Source organism: Mytilus edulis, chromosome 1 (genome assembly GCF_963676685.1).
Source record: "Mytilus edulis chromosome 1, xbMytEdul2.2, whole genome shotgun sequence".
Lineage (NCBI taxonomy): Eukaryota > Metazoa > Mollusca > Bivalvia > Mytilida > Mytilidae > Mytilus > Mytilus edulis.
The window spans coordinates 6,473,184-6,494,798 of NC_092344.1; the positions used below are offsets into that span (position 1 = coordinate 6,473,184).

General features: G+C 33.4%; 1 protein-coding gene across 4 annotated transcripts in view; it reads right to left on the bottom strand.

The window, feature by feature from the left end:
• Positions 1–395: 395 nt before the first annotated feature.
• The window catches only part of LOC139510350 (glycogen debranching enzyme-like), a 39,377-nt gene continuing 18,157 nt past the window's right edge, over positions 396–21,615 (bottom strand). For 2 of the 4 annotated variants that reach the window (XM_071296924.1, XM_071296912.1), the window contains exons 20-29: positions 20,988–21,090; positions 14,541–14,766; positions 13,095–13,206; positions 10,770–10,905; positions 9,209–9,321; positions 8,396–8,607; positions 6,710–6,807; positions 3,002–3,089; positions 2,204–2,392; positions 396–1,864 (exon numbers count right to left, since the gene is read on the bottom strand). In XM_071296924.1, coding sequence (XP_071153025.1) covers positions 1,712–1,864; positions 2,204–2,392; positions 3,002–3,089; positions 6,710–6,807; positions 8,396–8,607; positions 9,209–9,321; positions 10,770–10,905; positions 13,095–13,206; positions 14,541–14,766; positions 20,988–21,090 — 1,430 coding nt within the window. In that variant the 3' untranslated portion in view covers positions 396–1,711. Of the gene's footprint in view, positions 1,865–2,203; positions 2,393–3,001; positions 3,090–5,899; positions 5,976–6,709; positions 6,808–8,395; positions 8,608–9,208; positions 9,322–10,769; positions 10,906–11,622; positions 11,683–13,094; positions 13,207–14,540; positions 14,767–20,987; positions 21,091–21,615 lie in introns of those variants that run through there. The other 2 variants (XM_071296934.1, XM_071296941.1) reach the window with 2 other exon arrangements.

Consider the following 21,615-nt stretch of genomic DNA (forward strand, 5'->3'; position numbering starts at 1 on the left):
TGTTGTGGTTATGGAATAATTCCACATGAAATATTAGATACCATGTTTTTAATTAGATTGACAGTATCCCAGCGATAATAATTACAAAAGTTAAAGGCCTGAAGTTTACAATAGTTAATAGACTTAATTAAATTGTTATGATTTATATAAAAAAAAAATATTTTAAAGTTTTAAATTTCGTGGTTTACCCAGAAAATTCCCAGTGAATGTTCGATCAGATCAGAAAATCAGAAACAGTTTTTAAAGAACAAAAAGAAATTTAAAGAGATTTTCAACCTGCAGTTTTGTGTGGCATGCAGAATTTTGTAATTTTGTTATTTAATTTTGATTTAAATATAATTACTGTGTAATCTATTATTTCCTCTTAAGTGCCATACAATATTTTGTTGTATTACTTTTCATGCTATAGAAGGACATGTTGCATGTGATATGTTTTCCTCTGATTTGCACATGATTTTTGTAATTTGTTTATGATCAGCAAAAGCATTTGGTAATATATTGATGATGAGGGACGCTCATAAGCTAACAGGCTTAAAAGATGCCTTTGTCAATTTACAATGTGCATATCATACTCTAACAAACATAGCTTTTTATTTTTCATCTGCATGTAAACAAAAATATTAAATTATGTTTCAAACTGTACTCACATATTAACATGGCACACTTAAAGGGATTCCATAGTTTTAAATGGATCACTCCCCAGTTTAACACTTTAAATTACAAGTATTTATTTTTTTTCATAAAAAAAGCATTTGTAAAAATATCTAACAGTAACATAACTGACACAAAAGCTAATTATAATCAATTACGCAATGTATCTTTTAAAGTATAACTATATATCACATAATATAATATCACAAAACTGCAGCTTATTTAGTTTGTGTACAAAGCAAAAACAAAAAAGGAAAATATCTTTGAAAAAAAAAAATTGAGGTAAAATATAAAACTAAAAAACAAACTTTCTTTTCATGATTCTAAGTTCAAACATATCCAAGATTGTGATTTTATGTTTGTTTGTAAAACTGATGTACAATGTCTATGTTGTCTTAATTTCTTTGAATGTACCGACAATCAAGATACCTTTAAGTGAAGCAAACCTTACATAATCAGCACCAATTTATATGCAGGTTTGTAAATTATTTGTAATTTGATTGTGGATTTCAATGTTAAGATTGAAGGAAAAAAATTGAGATCAACAACTTACAGTACTTTCTCACTATCCACTTAATAAACCTATAATATATGTGTACTGTACATTTGAGATTAATGCTGTTAACATTTAAAGCTAATCAAATTGAAAAAAAAACCAATTTGGTAAAAAAACAGGTGGATTAGTTTTTATTTGTTTTAAAAATATAATAATTGATCATTTTTAAAACAACATCTTGTTACAAGATTTTGTCAATAGCTACTGAATAGTAAACAGATCAGGTAAGATTGGTGTCACAGTATAAACTTAAACCAATATAATAGTATAAAAAAACATAGGAATGATTGAAACATAATGGAAGTAAAAACTCCCAAAACCAGTTCTATGTTAATTATATGTTAATTTTATACAAGTTACACTTATTCTCCCGTCTAAAATCCATGATAATATATATCACAGAGCCATTACAAAAATATCACAAAATACAATTACTTCTAACAAGATCACTGTATACCCTCATCAGTAATGTGGTGTAATTGATGACATTATAACATTGTGTATCTAGGAAACAGAAACAAGAACATCATGTTTGTCCTTTGGTCTCACAGCAGACTTGGCAAGGTCATCTTCTTCTTCTACTTGATTCAAGTCATAAAATACTTCTAATAAGCACCCAACACTCCAAGCCTGGGCAGCACAACTGTCTCGACAATACTGAAAAAGGAAAACTATCTTAAGCATACAAATACAAAAACAACATTACAGCATTTTTTTTTTACATCAAACATGGTCCTTTTAATGTTGATTTAATCATCTTGAATTAACTCAAATATACACAATGATAAAGGGACTGAATTAAACATTACCATAAAACTACAAACTGAAGGATCAAGAAAAATCGAAAAGAGAATACATTCAATTATCAATTTATATTTATTATTATCATCCATTTAAAAAAATGAAAACTTTTTTTTTTCACAATTAAAAAAATTGAAAACAAACAGAATTAAAAGCCCCCTATTTTAAATCCCCCCCTTGATTAACAATACATACAGATCCATGTGAATTAGTTAATTCTGGTAATGATTGCCATGGAGAACCTGTAAGATGCTCAAAATGTACTGTCATTTTAGATTTGATATATCCCATAGTCTGTTTCCTTATCCCTGGTATTCTCTTCTCAAGTTTGTCAGCAAAGATTAACTTAGCTCGTAAGAAGTAACCCATCAGCCAAACCCATTCCTACAAAATATGTATAAAATAATTAATATTTATTAATATTTAAGGAAATAATTGTTTTTAAGGAATGATATCATTGCTACCCATATTTTTGTGTCTAAAAGATAGAAGGGGTATCATAAGAGCCATTATTTAGCCTGTGAAGTGGCAAAAATAGAAAAGTTCTTCTTTCCTTTCAAAATCATGTTTGTTTTACTATTAGAAAAAACATATGGGTTGATATAATCTGCACACATCAGTTCCTGTGATGTCACAATGATTCCATACACTTGTTAAAATTAACATGTCTAACACGAAACACATAGTTTTTGGCAAAATTAGTAATGAGACAAATCCTAACCCTAAAAGTATTCTATCAACATTAACACCTTTGTATAGACCTTGTGTAGCAAAATTTTTTGTGGTAAAACCTTGACCCAGATCATTATATAAATGTAATTTTTTTTTAAATTGAGCTTTTTTGACATATTTGTCAGTTTTGCATGAGTCCATGAGTTTTGTGTAAATGTTTTCCTTTTGTGTCATTATGGTTCTTGTGCCTATATCTGGATTTGCTTCATGCTTAAAATGTGTCATTTTTATGGGCTTAAATATTATTTCCAATATACTCACAGGACCATTATGGTAGTTAAAACCATGAGCTACTTTAGGATCATCAGAGTCATTGCTGTTATCATAATCTGCTACATATGACCAGTCACTGTAATACATAAAACTTATCATAATCTGCTACATATGACCAGTCACTGTAATACATAAAACTTATCATAATCTGCTACATATGACCAGTCACTGTAATACATAAAACTTATCATAATCTGCTACATATGACCAGTCACTGTAATACATAAAACTTATCATAATCTGCTACATATAGTCACTGTAATACATAAAACTTATCATAATCTGCTACATATGACCAGTCACTGTAATACATAAAACTTATCATAATCTGCTACATATGACCAGTCACTGTAATACATAAAACTTATCATAATCTGCTACATATGACCAGTCACTGTAATACATAAAACTTATCATAATCTGCTACATATGACCAGTCACTGTAATACATAAAACAAAGCCTTTATATATAATCTGCTACATATGACCAGTCACTGTAATACATAAAACTTATCATAATCTGCTACATATGACCAGTCACTGTAATACATAAAACAAAGCCTTTATATATAATCTGCTACATATGACCAGTCACTGTAATACATAAAACAAAGCCTTTATATATAATCTGCTACATATGACCAGTCACTGTAATACATAAAACTTATCATAATCTGCTACATATGACCAGTCACTGTAATACATAAAACTTATCATAATCTGCTACATATGACCAGTCACTGTAATACATAAAACTTATCATAATCTGCTACATATAGTCACTGTAATACATAAAACTTATCATAATCTGCTACATATGACCAGTCACTGTAATACATAAAACTTATCATAATCTGCTACATATGACCAGTCACTGTAATACATAAAACTTATCATAATCTGCTACATATGACCAGTCACTGTAATACATAAAACTTATCATAATCTGCTACATATGACCAGTCACTGTAATACATAAAACAAAGCCTTTATATATAATCTGCTACATATGACCAGTCACTGTAATACATAAAACAAAGCCTTTATATATAATCTGCTACATATGACCAGTCACTGTAATACATAAAACTTATCATAATCTGCTACATATGACCAGTCACTGTAATACATAAAACAAAGCCTTTATATATAATCTGCTACATATGACCAGTCACTGTAATACATAAAACTTATCATAATCTGCTACGTATGACCAGTCACTGTAATACATAAAACTTATCATGATCTGCTACGTATGACCAGTCACTGTAATACATAAAACTTATCATAATCTGCTACGTATGACCAGTCACTGTAATACATAAAACTTATCATAATCTGCTACATATGACCAGTCACTCTTATACATAAAACTTATCATAATCTGCTACATATGACCAGTCACTGTAATACATAAAACAAAGCCTTTATATATAATCTGCTACATATGACCAGTCACTGTAATACATAAAACTTATCATAATCTGCTACATATGACCAGTCACTGTAATACATAAAACTTATCATAATCTGCTACATATGACCAGTCACTGTAATACATAAAACAAAGCCTTTATATATAATCTGCTACATATGACCAGTCACTGTAATACATAAAACTTATCATAATCTGCTACATATGACCAGTCACTGTAATACATAAAACTTATCATAATCTGCTACATATGACCAGTCACTGTAATACATAAAACAAAGCCTTTATATATAATCTGCTACATATGACCAGTCACTGTAATACATAAAACTTATCATAATCTGCTACATATGACCAGTCACTGTAATACATAAAACTTATCATAATCTGCTACATATGACCAGTCACTGTAATACATAAAACAAAGCCTTTATATATAATCTGCTACATATGACCAGTCACTGTAATACATAAAACTTATCATAATCTGCTACATATGACCAGTCACTGTAATACATAAAACTTATCATAATCTGCTACATATGACCAGTCACTGTAATACATAAAACTTATCATAATCTGCTACATGTGACCAGTCACTGTAATACATAAAACTTATCATAATCTGCTACATATGACCAGTCACTGTAATACATAAAACTTATCATAATCTGCTACATGTGACCAGTCACTGTAATACATAAAACTTATCATAATCTGCTACATATGACCAGTCACTGTAATACATAAAACTTATCATAATCTGCTACATGTGACCAGTCACTGTAATACATAAAACTTATCATAATCTGCTACATATGACCAGTCACTGTAATACATAAAACTTATCATAATCTGCTACATATGACCAGTCACTGTAATACATAAAACTTATCATAATCTGCTACATATGACCAGTCACTGTAATACATAAAACTTATCATAATCTGCTACATATGACCAGTCACTGTAATACATAAAACAAAGCCTTTATATATAATCTGCTACATATGACCAGTCACTGTAATACATAAAACTTATCATAATCTGCTACATATGACCAGTCACTGTAATACATAAAACTTATCATAATCTGCTACATATGACCAGTCACTGTAATACATAAAACTTATCATAATCTGCTACATATGACCAGTCACTGTAATACATAAAACTTATCATAATCTGCTACATATGACCAGTCACTGTAATACATAAAACTTATCATAATCTGCTACATGTGACCAGTCACTGTAATACATAAAACTTATCATAATCTGCTACATATGACAAGTCACTGTAATACATAAAACTTATCATAATCTGCTACATGTGACCAGTCACTGTAATACATAAAACTTATCATAATCTGCTACATATGACCAGTCACTGTAATACATAAAACTTATCATAATCTGCTACATATGACCAGTCACTGTAATACATAAAACTTATCATAATCTGCTACATATGACCAGTCACTGTAATACATAAAACTTATCATAATCTGCTACATATGACCAGTCACTGTAATACATAAAACAAAGCCTTTATATATAACAAATCTCAAGTGAATGACATCCTAAAATATTTTGATAAGTATCTAGAAATGATCTAAATTCAAGGTAATATATCATTCTGATGTTATCTAAGTTGATTCATCTATAAAAAAATACCAAACTTTTAAAGAACTTTATTTTTAATTCAAACCTTTTAATAAATCAATTAAAATGATCCAACTATCATGTAAACTGGAGGTTTTATAATATGAGGCAGGCATAACCTGTGAATGGGGACGAAGTCTGTATGTATTATTTTTTTAATTCAATCACGTTGATAAAAGAAACCGAAATACCATACGTAACGTTCCCGATTTTGATTCTGTTGTTAGGGAATTAGCTGTGACGTTCTTTAAGTTATGACGTCATATTCGATGTAAACAAAAGAAACGCTTTCATCAGGTAACGTTTTTTCATATCAAACAATTATTAAAATTGAATTTGTATTGAGATCCAATCTTATATTTTACTAGACTGATAAATATAAATTTTTTCAAAGTCTCATGCAAACAAGACAGATATCTGCGCAAAAGCGGAGAAAACCGGAACAGGAAGTAGATCTGAAAAAAAAAGTTAACGATTTTGAGTTCATTAGTAGAAATTTTCCCGATTTATTTATTTATTTTTTTTTTTTTTATTGATTTTTCTACCGTAATTGGGGACTTCGTCCCCATATTAAGTAAAATCTGGTATTTTCATTACCTTGGATCTAATGTTTTGACACCTAAAGGTCCAACTAGAATGTCCTGAGCTTGTTTCAGGGCAGTCCATGCATTTTCTGGAGTAAATAGTTCTGGTGCCTGAAACAGATCAATATATCAAAGTTACTCTAAAGGAGCAAGCAAGTGATATCTTAGGCCACAGTTTTTTAATTTGTTGGTTTACGGATTTTCCCCATGAAAAAGTCGGGTCGGTCGGTCGGGAAAAAAAAGAAAAAAAAAAATCTTTTGAAGACAGAAAAATATGCAAAATCATTATATAGTTCACCTTTCTAACAATATGTTTGTTATGCTATTTTCTACATTAGAGAATGCCTGTACCAAGTCAGGAATATGACAGTTGTTATCCATTCGTTTGATGTGTTTGGACTTTTGATTTTGCCTTTTGATTTTGGATTTTCCTTTTTGAATTTTCCTCGGAGTTCAGTATTTTTGTGTTTTTACTTTTTATCATCATTTCTTAAATTTTAGTTCGATGAAATATTATTGCTCAGCTTTTATAAACATCGCATGATGATTGTCTAAAAATTTACAGTTAAAAAAAAGGGGGGTGCACGGTCAAAGACCAAATAAAATCGTCATTTCAGAAACAAGAAAAATAGATTTGCGTAGCTCTTAATCAATTCCAGAAAACTTGGTGAATAATGATCTTCAAGCAAGAAAACTGATAAAGAAAAAAATGTAAAAACGTCGTACGAAAATAAGTTTCAACACACGTGTCAAAAACCTAATGGACTCGTCCACTGGAAAAACGAGATTATCGGGTTAATCTGTTGTCTTGCATTCCCGTTTTTTATCCAAATGGACAATATTTTTTTTTATTATCTATGAAACAAGAAAATTCCAAATGATTTATTAATTTTCAGTACTTCAACTTGATGCCTTCACCCTGTCCACAGTTGGACAAGTCTATTTCTATAAGATGATGCATCTTACGGACTGATGACAAATAAGGGAAACGAACTTATTGTGTAATTGGTTTTAAACACAAGTTTCGTTCCGCAAAATTATTTGCGCAAACAACATTTCAAGGTCAGTTATAATTGATATGTCTATTTTTAGAAATATAAACTGGAAGTTTTATTTTTTCACAACAGAAAGTGTTATCAATTTTGTTAGTGATTAATGCATTGCATTTCATAAAAAAGTTATTTTAATTATTTTTCAGGGATAATGCATTTGTTAGGGTCGGCGGGAATAAAAAAAGCATGAAAAGTCAATTTTATTTTTATTCTGGAAATCGGCAAAATCGGGTCGGCGGATCCGTAAACCAACAAATAAAAAAATTCTGGCCTTACATTGATGTATAATTGTTTATACAAAATTGTCCATTTAAAAACAAAGAAGTTAATAATGTGATGTAAGATACTTAATCCATTCATTGAACTACGAGTACATGCAACTGGTACACATTTCCTTTTAGATGAACAACATAAACACATACTTTTCTACTTTGACCTTTTAACATTATTAGTTGCAGACATGAACTGAGTCTTAAGTGCTTCTTGTTTTGAACAAATTCATTATTTCACAGAATTAGACAAGGAAGATTGTCAACATTTCTAAATGCTTTTATAACCATGATGTCATTGTCTTACTTTTCACAATTAGTCTGAAATCAACATATCTTATTACTCTGTATTGTAGTAAATCTATTTTAAAAACTCACCACGGCCATAGCCACAAAGAAATTTGGTCTTAATTGAAAATCTGCAAAGAATGGTTTGGCAAAGTAAGAATCTTTATAGATCCCTCGTTTGTTTATCAGTTCTGGGTGAGGTTCCCTGTCAGGCATTGGTGTAGAGTTGATCCAAAAAAACTCTTCAAAATTAGATTGTATCTTTTCTTCCCATTCTTTGAATGTAACTTTTACATCAGCACCTGAAACAATATAATGTTCCTTTGAAGTAGAAGTGAAACTGACATTTTTATTAAAAGCCATCTTATAATACATACTTGCCTCACGTAGTAGCTGGGACATAATATCTTTTTTTCAAAAGACGTTTCACAATTACAGATCAAAGATGACATAATAAGCAAAGAAAGTAGAAACTAGTTTTTGGCCCCTCAATTTTGAAAAATATAAAGTACTATTAAATCTATTTACATTATCTTAGCATTTTAAAGTATGCAACGGACTGAAAGAAATCAATGCTAAAAACATTTTTATTGATTTGAGTTTAATGTCCAGTCACTCCAGTGGCAAATGTTACATGTATATTATGGTGAGAACATGTCTATGTGATATGCATATAAATTTCTTATCTAGACTGACACATTGGAACTGTTAAAGAAGTCATAATGTTGTATGGTGACATCAGAAGAAGAAGCAATTACACTGATACTTAAAAATAAACATAAAATATTTTTATTTACAATTTGATTTATACAATTTTGTCATACCACTTCCTATCTATTTGTTGAGCATTTATTACACAAATTCAAACTAGTACAAAAAAATTCAATGGGAAGAAATACTTACCATTTATTTTAGCATTTACAGAATCATAAGGATATTTGCTTTTTGCTTTCATTTCTTGAAGCCATCTAACTGCTGATTTACTGAGGCCAACAAGTTCAACAGCTGACCCATTCCTGTAGCATATCACATTCATTCATTGTCAACAATCACAATAATCCTCAATATACAAATGTATGGTACATACGTGTGGCTGGGGTTAAACCACAAACATTCAAATATAGAAGTTCCCAAAAGTCCTTAACCACACATTTATTTAAAAGCAAGTCATATTATAATCAGACATAAGAAACTATTATCTTACTTGTGTCAATAATTCTTTACCACTACTGTTTGATATATTCCTGTTTGGATGGTTTTACACTAGTTATATAGGAAATATGTTCCACTGGAATTTATATCACAGAAAACATGTTCCAGCACTGGAAAATTTGTTACGGAACTATTTTTTTTACCAAATGTGAAATAAGTTCCAGAACAATATAATACATGTTTTTATAATGTACTTGAATGATAACTTTAAACTCACTGATGACAAATGCTCAGTTTATAAGATAACTTGTTTAACCAGTGGAACACATTTCACAGACAAGGAACTTATTTCACCAGGTGAGGATCAAATCTCACAAACCCAGAACTTATTTCACCAGGTAAGAAACATATATCACAAACCCAGAACTTATTTCACCAAGTAAGAAACATATATCACAAACCCAGAACTTATTTCACCAAGTAAGAAACATATATCACAAACCCAGAACTTATTTCACCAGATATGGAACAAATTTCACCAACTTGGAACTTATTTCACCAGGTAAACTAAAGTGTCATTGTCAAAAATTACAATAATCCTCAATATACAAATATATGGTACAGATATGCGGATGGGACTAAACCATCCCATCTATATATTGAAGTTCCCAAAAATTCTTACCCAGACATATATTTCACTGCGAGTCATATTAAAACTTAAAAAGACAACCCATACCAGCGGCATGTTTGTTTATACCTTCATATGGTTCACTGATGGATACCCAAATCTCTTTTCTTTCATGAGAACTTTAAAAATCCAACATTCTTTAAAACCTATCTACTTCTATTTTCAAGACTAAAAGTAAAACCCATAAAATAGATATCAAAGCAAATCCACGTAACCTGTTTCTAGTTACATATGATCATGAACAAGAAAAGAAAAATTTCCTGCAGCCATTGTTTTCTCAAAATTTGCCTTGTAGAATAGATCACTTTATATAATCCCTTGTTTCTATAGATAATCTAATCTTTGCTTCAATCTTAAATTTTATTATAGGCAACAAAAATATAAAAATGTTAGCTGGAGAATATTTAATAAAAAAATTAATCTAAATTCTCTTACAAACATGATAAAGCTACTACGGAACAGTATTTGGCATAACATTTTGGTATTTTTGGTTATTAATGCTCTTTGACTTAAAGCATCACTTAATTGTCTTTTGTAGGCAAAACATGTGTCTGAACTACCAAATTATATGTCTTGTATTTTTGATGAGTTTTTAAATTTTGTATCTAATTAGGCATATATAACCTTGGTGTTGCTGGTTTTCCTTTGTTGCCAGCTTTGTCAGAACTTCCCATTTTATCCATCCATGTTCCACAGTTCCACTCATTACCACCAAACACAAAACCATTTTCCCAGGTCACACCAATCTCATTGTTAAAACCTATAAGTAAAACCAGGAATCAGTTGTATTTCTTCTGAGTTTTTGGAGTTTCTCTATTTCAGTTTTACACATAATACTAACAAACATTGTCAATATGTCTATAAAAGCCTGGTAATTTCTGTATGTGGTGCCTTCGTTTTTTAATTTAATATGTATACATATTGTAATTGTTAAATACAGAAAGACTCAACAATAATTAAACAGTGTAAGCATCACCTCTCTGAATGCATCAACTGACAAATGAAAACTGTAACAATAGGGAATAGGACATAATTTTTATCTTACTTATTTTATATTACAGATCAGACAACTTTTCTAGTGTCTTGAGATCAAAACAGGAATGTTAACATGATTAAGTAAGAAGTTATAAAAATTAATATTTCAAATATAAAGTTAAAAATTTACTTTGAAAGGATGTGTTTATATAATAAAATAAAAAAGTAAAAGTAGCTTATTCATACCTGGATCAATCATCTGACTATCTATCTCTGGACCAGCTTTAAACTCTCTGTACTTCAGACCTACCTGGATCAATCATCTGACTATCTATCTCTGGATCAGCTTTAAACTCTCTGTACTTCAGACCTACCTGGATCAATCATCTGACTATCTATCTCTGGACCAGCTTTAAACTCTCTGTACTTCAGACCTACCTGGATCAATCATCTGACTATCTATCTCTGGACCAGCTTTAGACTCTCTGTATTTCAGACCTACCTGGATCAATCATCTGACTATCTATCTCTGGACCAGCTTTAGACTCTCTGTATTTCAGACCTACCTGGATCAATCATCTGACTATCTATCTCTGGATCAGCTTTAAACTCTCTGTATTTCAGACCTACCTGGATCAATCATCTGACTATCTATCTCTGAACCAGCTTTAAACTCTCTGTACTTCAGACCTACCTGGATCAATCATCTGACTATCTATCTCTGGACCAGCTTTAAACTCTCTGTACTTCAGACCTACCTGGATCAATCATCTGACTATCTATCTCTGGACCAGCTTTAAACTCTCTGTACTTCAGACCTACCTGGATCAATCATCTGACTATCTATCTCTGGACCAGCTTTAAACTCTCTGTACTTCAGACCTACCTGGATCAATCATCTGACTATCTATCTCTGGACCAGCTTTAAACTCTCTGTACTTCAGACCTACCTGGATCAATCATCTGACTATCTATCTCTGGACCAGCTTTAGACTCTCTGTATTTCAGACCTACCTGGATCAATCATCTGACTATCTATCTCTGGACCAGCTTTAAACTCTCTGTACTTCAGACCTACCTGGATCAATCATCTGACTATCTATCTCTGGACCAGCTTTAAACTCTCTGTACTTCAGACCTACCTGGATCAATCATCTGACTATCTATCTCTGGACCAGCTTTAAACTCTCTGTACTTCAGACCTACCTGGATCAATCATCTGACTATCTATCTCTGGACCAGCTTTAAACTCTCTGTACTTCAGACCTACCTGGATCAATCATCTGACTATCTATCTCTGGACCAGCTTTAAACTCTCTGTACTTCAGACCTACCTGGATCAATCATCTGACTATCTATCTCTGGACCAGCTTTAAACTCTCTGTACTTCAGACCTACCTGGATCAATCATCTGACTATCTATCTCTGGACCAGCTTTAAACTCTCTGTACTTCAGACCTACCTGGATCAATCATCTGACTATCTATCTCTGGACCAGCTTTAAACTCTCTGTATTTCAGACTTACCTGGATCAATCATCTGACTATCTATCTCTGGACCAGCTTTAAACTCTCTGTACTTCAGACCTACCTGGATCAATCATCTGACTATCTATCTCTGGACCAGCTTTAAACTCTCTGTACTTCAGACCTACCTGGATCAATCATCTGACTATCTATCTCTGGACCAGCTTTAAACTCTCTGTACTTCAGACCTACCTGGATCAATCATCTGACTATCTATCTCTGGACCAGCTTTAAACTCTCTGTACTTCAGACCTACCTGGATCAATCATCTGACTATCTATCTCTGGACCAGCTTTAAACTCTCTGTACTTCAGACCTACCTGGATCAATCATCTGACTATCTATCTCTGGACCAGCTTTAAACTCTCTGTATTTCAGACTTACCTGGATCAATCATCTGACTATCTATCTCTGGACCAGCTTTAAACTCTCTGTACTTCAGACCTACCTGGATCAATCATCTGACTATCTATCTCTGGACCAGCTTTAAACTCTCTGTACTTCAGACCTTCAGCGTGTCTTTGTAATGCTTCTTGCATCACATCACATAATGGCTGATCCTGCAAAACAGTACAAATTTAGTGGAGTCACACTTAACAATAAACAGTTTAGATTTTACTGAAGTTTTATTATACAGTCGACTCTCGTTATGTCGAAGTCAGCCGGACCAGAGAAATATTTCGAGATACACGTAGTTCAACTCAAACGAACACCGTAAGTTCGACAATCTAAGGGACACAACTCTTGCTTAGCTTGGTAAAGCTAAAATAAATCCGGGTGAATATGGCAAGGGGATCGATATTCTAGTATCAGATCGATGTATTTGTATGTCACAGTCTTTTATTGTTATGATGACATTATTTTTATTTATTCAATTTTTTCAATTAAAAAAAATCCTATGGCTTTTCCAAGAGAGTAATTTCCAATTGATAGTTTCTTTATTCAGGTCGGTTATAGCTGACAAAAATTGTTTATTCTCGATTACAAGAGATTTAAGAAAATTTTGATTTCTATTCATTATGTTTTATCTCAGTCTTTCTTTTCAAAAGAAAATATAACAAGATTAAAGACGCCGTTTGAGTAGTTTTTAGGTGATCATCAATGGAAGCCATAATCCTCACTTTATACACACCCAAGCTCATTAGCGTAAATCACAAATTAATTGTTTTGTAAACATTGTAAATACCTTTTCATGAACATTAACAATGTATCACTAATTATTTGTCAAAATTCTATAAAAGATAATCTTAGGTAAACACTCATGAAAATAGCATGTCATAAATCAATACAGTGGTCAGTGACCGGAAATTTAATTACACGTGTATTGTCAGATTAACTATTCAATCCATTTAAATCCCGGAGGTCATGTTTTGACATATGTGTATTAGTTCGAGATAAAAAATTAATTTTGAATGCTTTTGTTAACCTTGGGACCGTAAATTTAGTTCGACTCAACCGAAATTTCGACTAATCCAATTTCGACTCATCAGGAGTCGAATTACATACTTTTGTATGGAATAAAGTTCGGGACCACGTGAAAACTTCGACTCATCCGAAATTTCGAGTCAACCGAGTTCGAGACAACGAGAGTTAACTGTACTGTTCAATAGAAACATGAGATCCTATAACCAGAACCTTTAACTAGTTTAAACATATTTTATTGTTCAAAAAGGACAAAAGTTTTGGACATAAGTTTTTCAACTTAGTAATGTCTTCTACAATACATACATAAATATGAGTGGACATTAAAGGTATATCTGACATTAACAACAACAAAAATTTAACGTAAAAACTAAGTCACCAACTCCCTGTTTAATTAATCTGTGACAGTAGCTACTGTAAATATAAATTTAGGAAAAAACAATTAACCAAGAAGCATGATTTCATAACTTACAAAAGAGCCTGGTTCTTGAACTTCTGGACTATCTGAAGGATATAATCTGTGTACTATATCATGTAAAATACTCGTACCATCTGGGACAATTTGGCAGTAGTCTTGTATTGCCTGCAGCCACCACCAAACAGCATCACGACAGTTAAAACGAGCTCCTTTTCCCTCGTTCAATAAATTAGGTATAAGACCATGTCGTAAACATCCACCATATGCTAGTATTATAAACCTACAAAATAAATCATTTATTACAACAAAAATGACTCAATAGTCACATAAACTTGAAGCTCTCAAGAGCCTGTGTCGCTCACCTGACTATACTTGGGTTTTTGAAATCATATAAAAAAAGATAACAAAGCACCAACACTTTATCAGCACCTCATAAGGAACATTTATGACATTTAAAGTTTCATTCCAAGCAGTAGTTCTCTAAGAGAAGACATATGTATGCATTTTCCATAAGGTCCAATGTTTAAACTATTTCCCCAATTGTTGGCCATCTTAGATGATGGTTCAGCTTCAAAGTATCAACACATGGCCAACATCTCATTAGGACCATGCATGCTAGGTTTGGTTTCATTCCATTCAGTGGTTCTCTAAAAGAAGTCATTTGTATGCATTTCCCATAGGGTCCTATGTTAAACTAATTCCCCCGCTGGTGGACATCTTGGATGATGGATCAGCCACAAAGTAACAACACTTGATCAGCATATCATAAGGACCATTCATGCTAGGTTTGGTTTCATTCCATTCAGTGGTTCTCTAAAAGAAGACATTTGTATGTATCTACCATAGGGTCCTATTTTAACCTTAGTCCTCTGCTGGCAGCTATCTTGGATGATGGATCGGATACAAAGTAACAACACTTGGTTTGCACCTAATAAGAAACATTTATGCTATGTTTGGTTTCATTTCATTCAGTGGTTCTCTAAAAGAAGACACCAAAAGAAATACCAATGAAATAAATGTATCCCTTCCCCAAATAACTTACCTGGCTTCCTGATATCTATCAGTTACCAGTAATAATCCTCTCAATGAATTAAATGTATCCCTTCCCCAATTAACTTACCTGGCTTCCTGATATCTACCAGTTACCAGTAATAATCCTCTTAATGAAATAAATGTATTCCTTCCCCAATTAACTTACCTGGCTTCCTGATATCTACCAGTTACCAGTAATAATCCTCTTAATGAAATAAATGTATTCCTTCCCCAATTAACTTACCTGGCTTCCTGATATCTACCAGTTACCAGTAATAATCCTCTCAATGAAATAAATGTATCCCTTCCCAAATTAACTTACCTGGCTTCCTGATATCTACCAGTTACCAGTAATAATCCTCTTAATGAAATAAATGTATTCCTTCCCCAATTAACTTACCTGGCTTCCTGATATCTACCAGTTACCAGTAATAATCCTCTCAATGCAATCAATGTACCCCTTCCCCAAATAACTTACCTGGCTTCCTGATATCTACCAGTTACCAGTAATAATCCTCTCAATGAAATAAATGTATTCCTTCCCCAATTAACTTACCTGGCTTCCTGATATCTACCAGTTACCAGTAATAATCCTCTCAATGAAATAAATGTATCCCTTCCCCAATTAACTTACCTGGCTTCCTGATATCTACCAGTTACCAGTAATAATCCTCTCAATGAAATAAATGTATCCCTTCCCCAATTAACTTACCTGGCGTCCTGATATCTACCAGTTACCAGTAACAATCCTCTCAATGAAATAAATGTATCCCTTCCCCAATTAACTTACCTGGCTTCCTGATATCTACCAGTTACCAGTAATAATCCTCTCAATGAAATCAATGTATCCCTTCCCCAATTACTTTACCTGGCTTCCTGATATCTACCAGTTACCAGTAATAATCCTCTCAATGAAATAAATGTATCCCTTCCCCAATTAACTTACCTGGCTTCCTGATATCTACCAGTTACCAGTAATAATCCTCTCAATGAAATCAATGTATCCCTTCCCCAATTAACTTACCTGGCTTCCTGATATCTACCAGTTACCAGTAATAATCCTCTCAATGAAATAAATGTATCCCTTCCCCAATTAACTTACCTGGCTTCCTGATATCTACCAGTTACCAGTAATAATCCTCTCAATGAAATAAATGTATCCCTTCCCCAAATAACTTACCTGGCTTCCTGATATCTACCAGTTACCAGTAATAATCCTCTCAATGAAATGAATGTATCCCCTCCCCAATTAACTTACCTGGCTTCCTGATATCTACCAGTTACCAGTAATAATCCTCTCAATGAATTAAATGTATCCCTTCCCCAATTACTTTACCTGGCTTCCTGGCATCTACCATTTACCAGTAATAATCCTCTCAATGAAATAAATGTATCCCTTCCCCAATTAACTTACCTGGCTTCCTGATATCTACCAGTTACCAGTAATAATCATCTCAATGAAATCAATGTATCCCTTCCCCAATTAACTTACCTGGCTTCCTGATATCTACCAGTTACCAGTAATAATCCTCTCAATGAAATCAATGTATCCCTTCCCCAATTAACTTACCTGGCTTCCTGATATCTACCAGTTACCAGTAATAATCCTCTCAATGAAATCAATGTATCCCTTCCCCAATTAACTTACCTGGCTTCCTGATATCTACCAGTTACCAGTAATAATACTCTCAATGAAATAAATGTATCCCTTCCCCAATTAACTTACCTGGCTTCCTGATATCTACCAGTTACCAGTTATAATCCTCTCAATGAAATAAATGTATCCCTTCCCCAATTAACTTACCTGGCTTCCTGATATCTACCAGTTACCAGTAATAATCCTCTCAATGAATTAAATGTATCCCTTCCCCAATCACTTTACCTGGCTTCCTGGCATCTACCAGTTACCAGTAATAATCCTCTCAATGAAATAAATGTATCCCTTCCCCAATTAACTTACCTGGCTTCCTGATATCTACCAGTTACCAGTAATAATCCTCTTAATGAAATAAATGTATTCCTTCCCCAATTAACTTACCTGGATTCCTGATATCTACCAGTTACCAGTAATAATCCTCTCAATGAAATCAATGTATCTCTTCCCCAATTAACTTACCTGGCTTCCTGATATCTACCAGTTACCAGTAACAATCCTCTCAATGAAATCAATGTATCCCTTCCCCAATTAACTTACCTGGCTTCCTGATATCTACCAGTTACCAGTAATAATCCTCTCAATGAAATCAATGTATCCCTTCCCCAATTAACTTACCTGGCTTCCTGATATCTACCAGTTACCAGTAATAATCCTCTTAATGAAATCAATGTATCCCTTCCCCAATTAACTTACCTGGCTTCCTGATTTCTATCAGTTACCAGTAATAATCCTCTCAATGAAATCAATGATCCCTTCCACAATTAACTTACCTGGCTTCCTGATATCTACCAGTTACCAGTAATAATCCTCTTAATGAAATCAATGTATCCCTTCCCCAATTTACTTACCTGGCTTCCTGATATCTACCAGTTACCAGTAATAATCCTCTCAATGAAATAAATGTATCCCTTCCCCAATTAACTTACCTGGCTTCCTGATATCTACCAGTTACCAGTAACAATCCTCTCAATGAAATCAATGTATCCCTTCCCCAATTAACTTACCTGGCTTCCTGATATCTACCAGTTACCAGTAATAATCCTCTCAATGAAATAAATGTATCCCTTCCCCAATTAACTTACCTGGCTTCCTGATATCTACCAGTTACCAGTAATAATCCTCTCAATGAAATAAATGTATCCCTTCCCCAATTAACTTACCTGGCTTCCTGATATCTACCAGTTACCAGTAATAATCCTCTCAATGAAATAAATGTATCCCTTCCCCAATTAACTTACCTGGCTTCCTGATATCTACCAGTTACCAGTAATAATCCTCTCAATGAAATAAATGTATCCCTTCCCCAATTAACTTACCTGGCTTCCTGATATCTACCAGTTACCAGAAATAATCCTCTCAATGAAATAAATGTATCCCTTCCCCAATTAACTTACCTGGCTTCCTGATATCTACCAGTTACCAGTAATAATCCTCTCAATGAAATAAATGTATCCCTTCCCCAATTAACTTACCTGGCTTCCTGATATCTACCAGTTACCAGTAATAATCCTCTCAATGAATTAAATGTATCCCTTCCCCAATTAACTTACCTGGCTTCCTGATATCTACCAGTTACCAGTAATAATCCTCTTAATGAAATCAATGTATCCCTTCCCCAATTAACTTACCTGGCTTCCTGATATCTACCAGTTACCAGTAATAATCCTCTCAATGAAATAAATGTATCCCTTCCCCAATTAACTTACCTGGCTTCCTGATATCTACCAGTTACCAGTAACAATCCTCTCAATGAAATCAATGTATCCCTTCCCCAATTAACTTACCTGGCTTCCTGATATCTACCAGTTACCAGTAATAATCCTCTCAATGAAATAAATGTATCCCTTCCCCAATTAACTTACCTGGCTTCCTGATATCTACCAGTTACCAGTAATAATCCTCTCAATGAAATAAATGTATCCCTTCCCCAAATAACTTACCTGGCTTCCTGATATCTACCAGTTACCAGTAATAATCCTCTCAATGAAATCAATGTATCCCTTCCCCAATTAACTTACCTGGCTTCCTGATATCTACCAGTTACCAGTAATAATCCTCTCAATGAAATAAATGTATCCCTTCCCCAATTAACTTACCTGGCTTCCTGATATCTACCAGTTACCAGTAATAATCCTCTCAATGAAATAAATGTATCCCTTCCCCAATTAACTTACCTGGCTTCCTGATATCTACCAGTTACCAGTAATAATCCTCTCAATGAAATAAATGTATCCCTTCCCCAATTAACTTACCTGGATTCCTGATATCTACCAGTTACCAGTAATAATCCTCTCAATGAAATAAATGTATCCCTTCCCCAATTAACTTACCTGGATTCCTGATATCTACCAGTTACCAGTAATAATCCTCTCAATGAAATCAATGTATCTCTTCCCCAATTAACTTACCTGGATTCCTGATATCTACCAGTTACCAGTAATAATCCTCTCAATGAAATGAATGTATCCCCTCCCCAATTAACTTACCTGGCTTCCTGATATCTACCAGTTACCAGTAATAATCCTCTCAATGAATTAAATGTATCCCTTCCCCAATTACTTTACCTGGCTTCCTGGCATCTACCAGTTACCAGTAATAATCCTCTCAATGAAATAAATGTATCCCTTCCCCAATTAACTTACCTGGCTTCCTGATATCTACCAGTTACCAGTAATAATCCTCTCAATGAATTAAATGTATCCCTTCCCCAATTAACTTACCTGGCTTCCTGATATCTACCAGTTACCAGTAACAATCCTCTCAATGAAATCAATGTATCCCTTCCCCAATTAACTTACCTGGCTTCCTGATATCTACCAGTTACCAGTAATAATCCTCTCAATGAAATAAATGTATCCCTTCCCCAATTAACTTACCTGGCTTCCTGATATCTACCAGTTACCAGTAATAATCCTCTCAATGAAATAAATGTATCCCTTCCCCAATTAACTTACCTGGCTTCCTGATATCTACCAGTTACCAGTAATAATCCTCTCAATGAAATAAATGTATCCCTTCCCCAATTAACTTACCTGGCTTCCTGATATCTACCAGTTACCAGTAATAATCCTCTCAATGAAATAAATGTATCCCTTCCCCAATTAACTTACCTGGCTTCCTGATATCTACCAGTTACCAGTAATAATCCTCTCAATGAAATAAATGTATCCCTTCCCCAATTAACTTTCCTGGCTTCCTGATATCTACCAGTTACCAGTAATAATCCTCTCAATGAAATAAATGTATCCCTTCCCCAATTAACTTACCTGGCTTCCTGATATCTACCAGTTACCAGTAATAATCCTTTCAATGAAATAAATGTATCCCTTCCCCAATTAACTTACCTGGCTTCCTGATATCTACCAGTTACCAGTAATAATCCTCTCAATGAAATAAATGTATCCTTTCCCCAATTAACTTACCTGGCTTCCTGATATCTACCAGTTACCAGTAATAATCCTCTCAATAAAATAAATGTATCCCTTCCCCAATTAACTTACCTGGCTTCCTGATATCTACCAGTTACCAGTAATAATCCTCTTAATGAAATAAATGTATTCCTTCCCCAATTAACTTACCTGGCTTCCTGATATCTACCAGTTACCAGTAATAATCCTCTCAATGAAATAAATGTATCCCTTCCCCAATTAACTTACCTGGCTTCCTGATATCTACCAGTTACCAGTAATAATCCTCTCAATGAAATGAATGTATCCCTTCCCCAATTAACTTACCTGGCTTCCTGATATCTACCAGTTACCAGTAATAATCCTCTTAATGAAATAAATGTATCCCTTCCCCAATTAACTTACCTGGCTTCCTGATATCTACCAGTTACCAGAAATAATCCTCTCAATGAAATGAATGTATCCCTTCCCCAATTTCTCATATATCCAGCACCAAAGTGAGAAAAACCTAAAATAGAAAAAGTCTTCCATAGAGAATACAAAGCTTTTATGTTTGTCAAGATACTACAAGATAAGCACAAGTTACTTATAGATTATCTACAGCTTAGTATACAAGAGAGTTACTTGGCTACAATCTCATTTAAGGGGGATAGATCGTTCTCAAGTCTGAAGATCTAAGATAATCTGTTTACTCATATTTTCCTAGAGATTTTCCTAGGCTATGTCAATGATTTGGGCCTATGACATCATAGTGATCTCACTCTACATGACTATGAGAACAAGAATGTGTCCACAGTACACGGATGCCCAACTCGCACTATCATTTTCTATGTTTAGTGGACCGTGAAATTGGAATAAATTCTCTAATTTGGCATTAAAATTAGAATGATCTTATCAAAGGGAACATGTATACTAAGTTTCAAGTTGATTGGACTTCAACTTCATCAAAAACTACCTTGACCAAAAACCGGACGGACGGACGGACGAACAGACGGACGAACGGACGCACACACCAGAAAACATAATGCCCCTC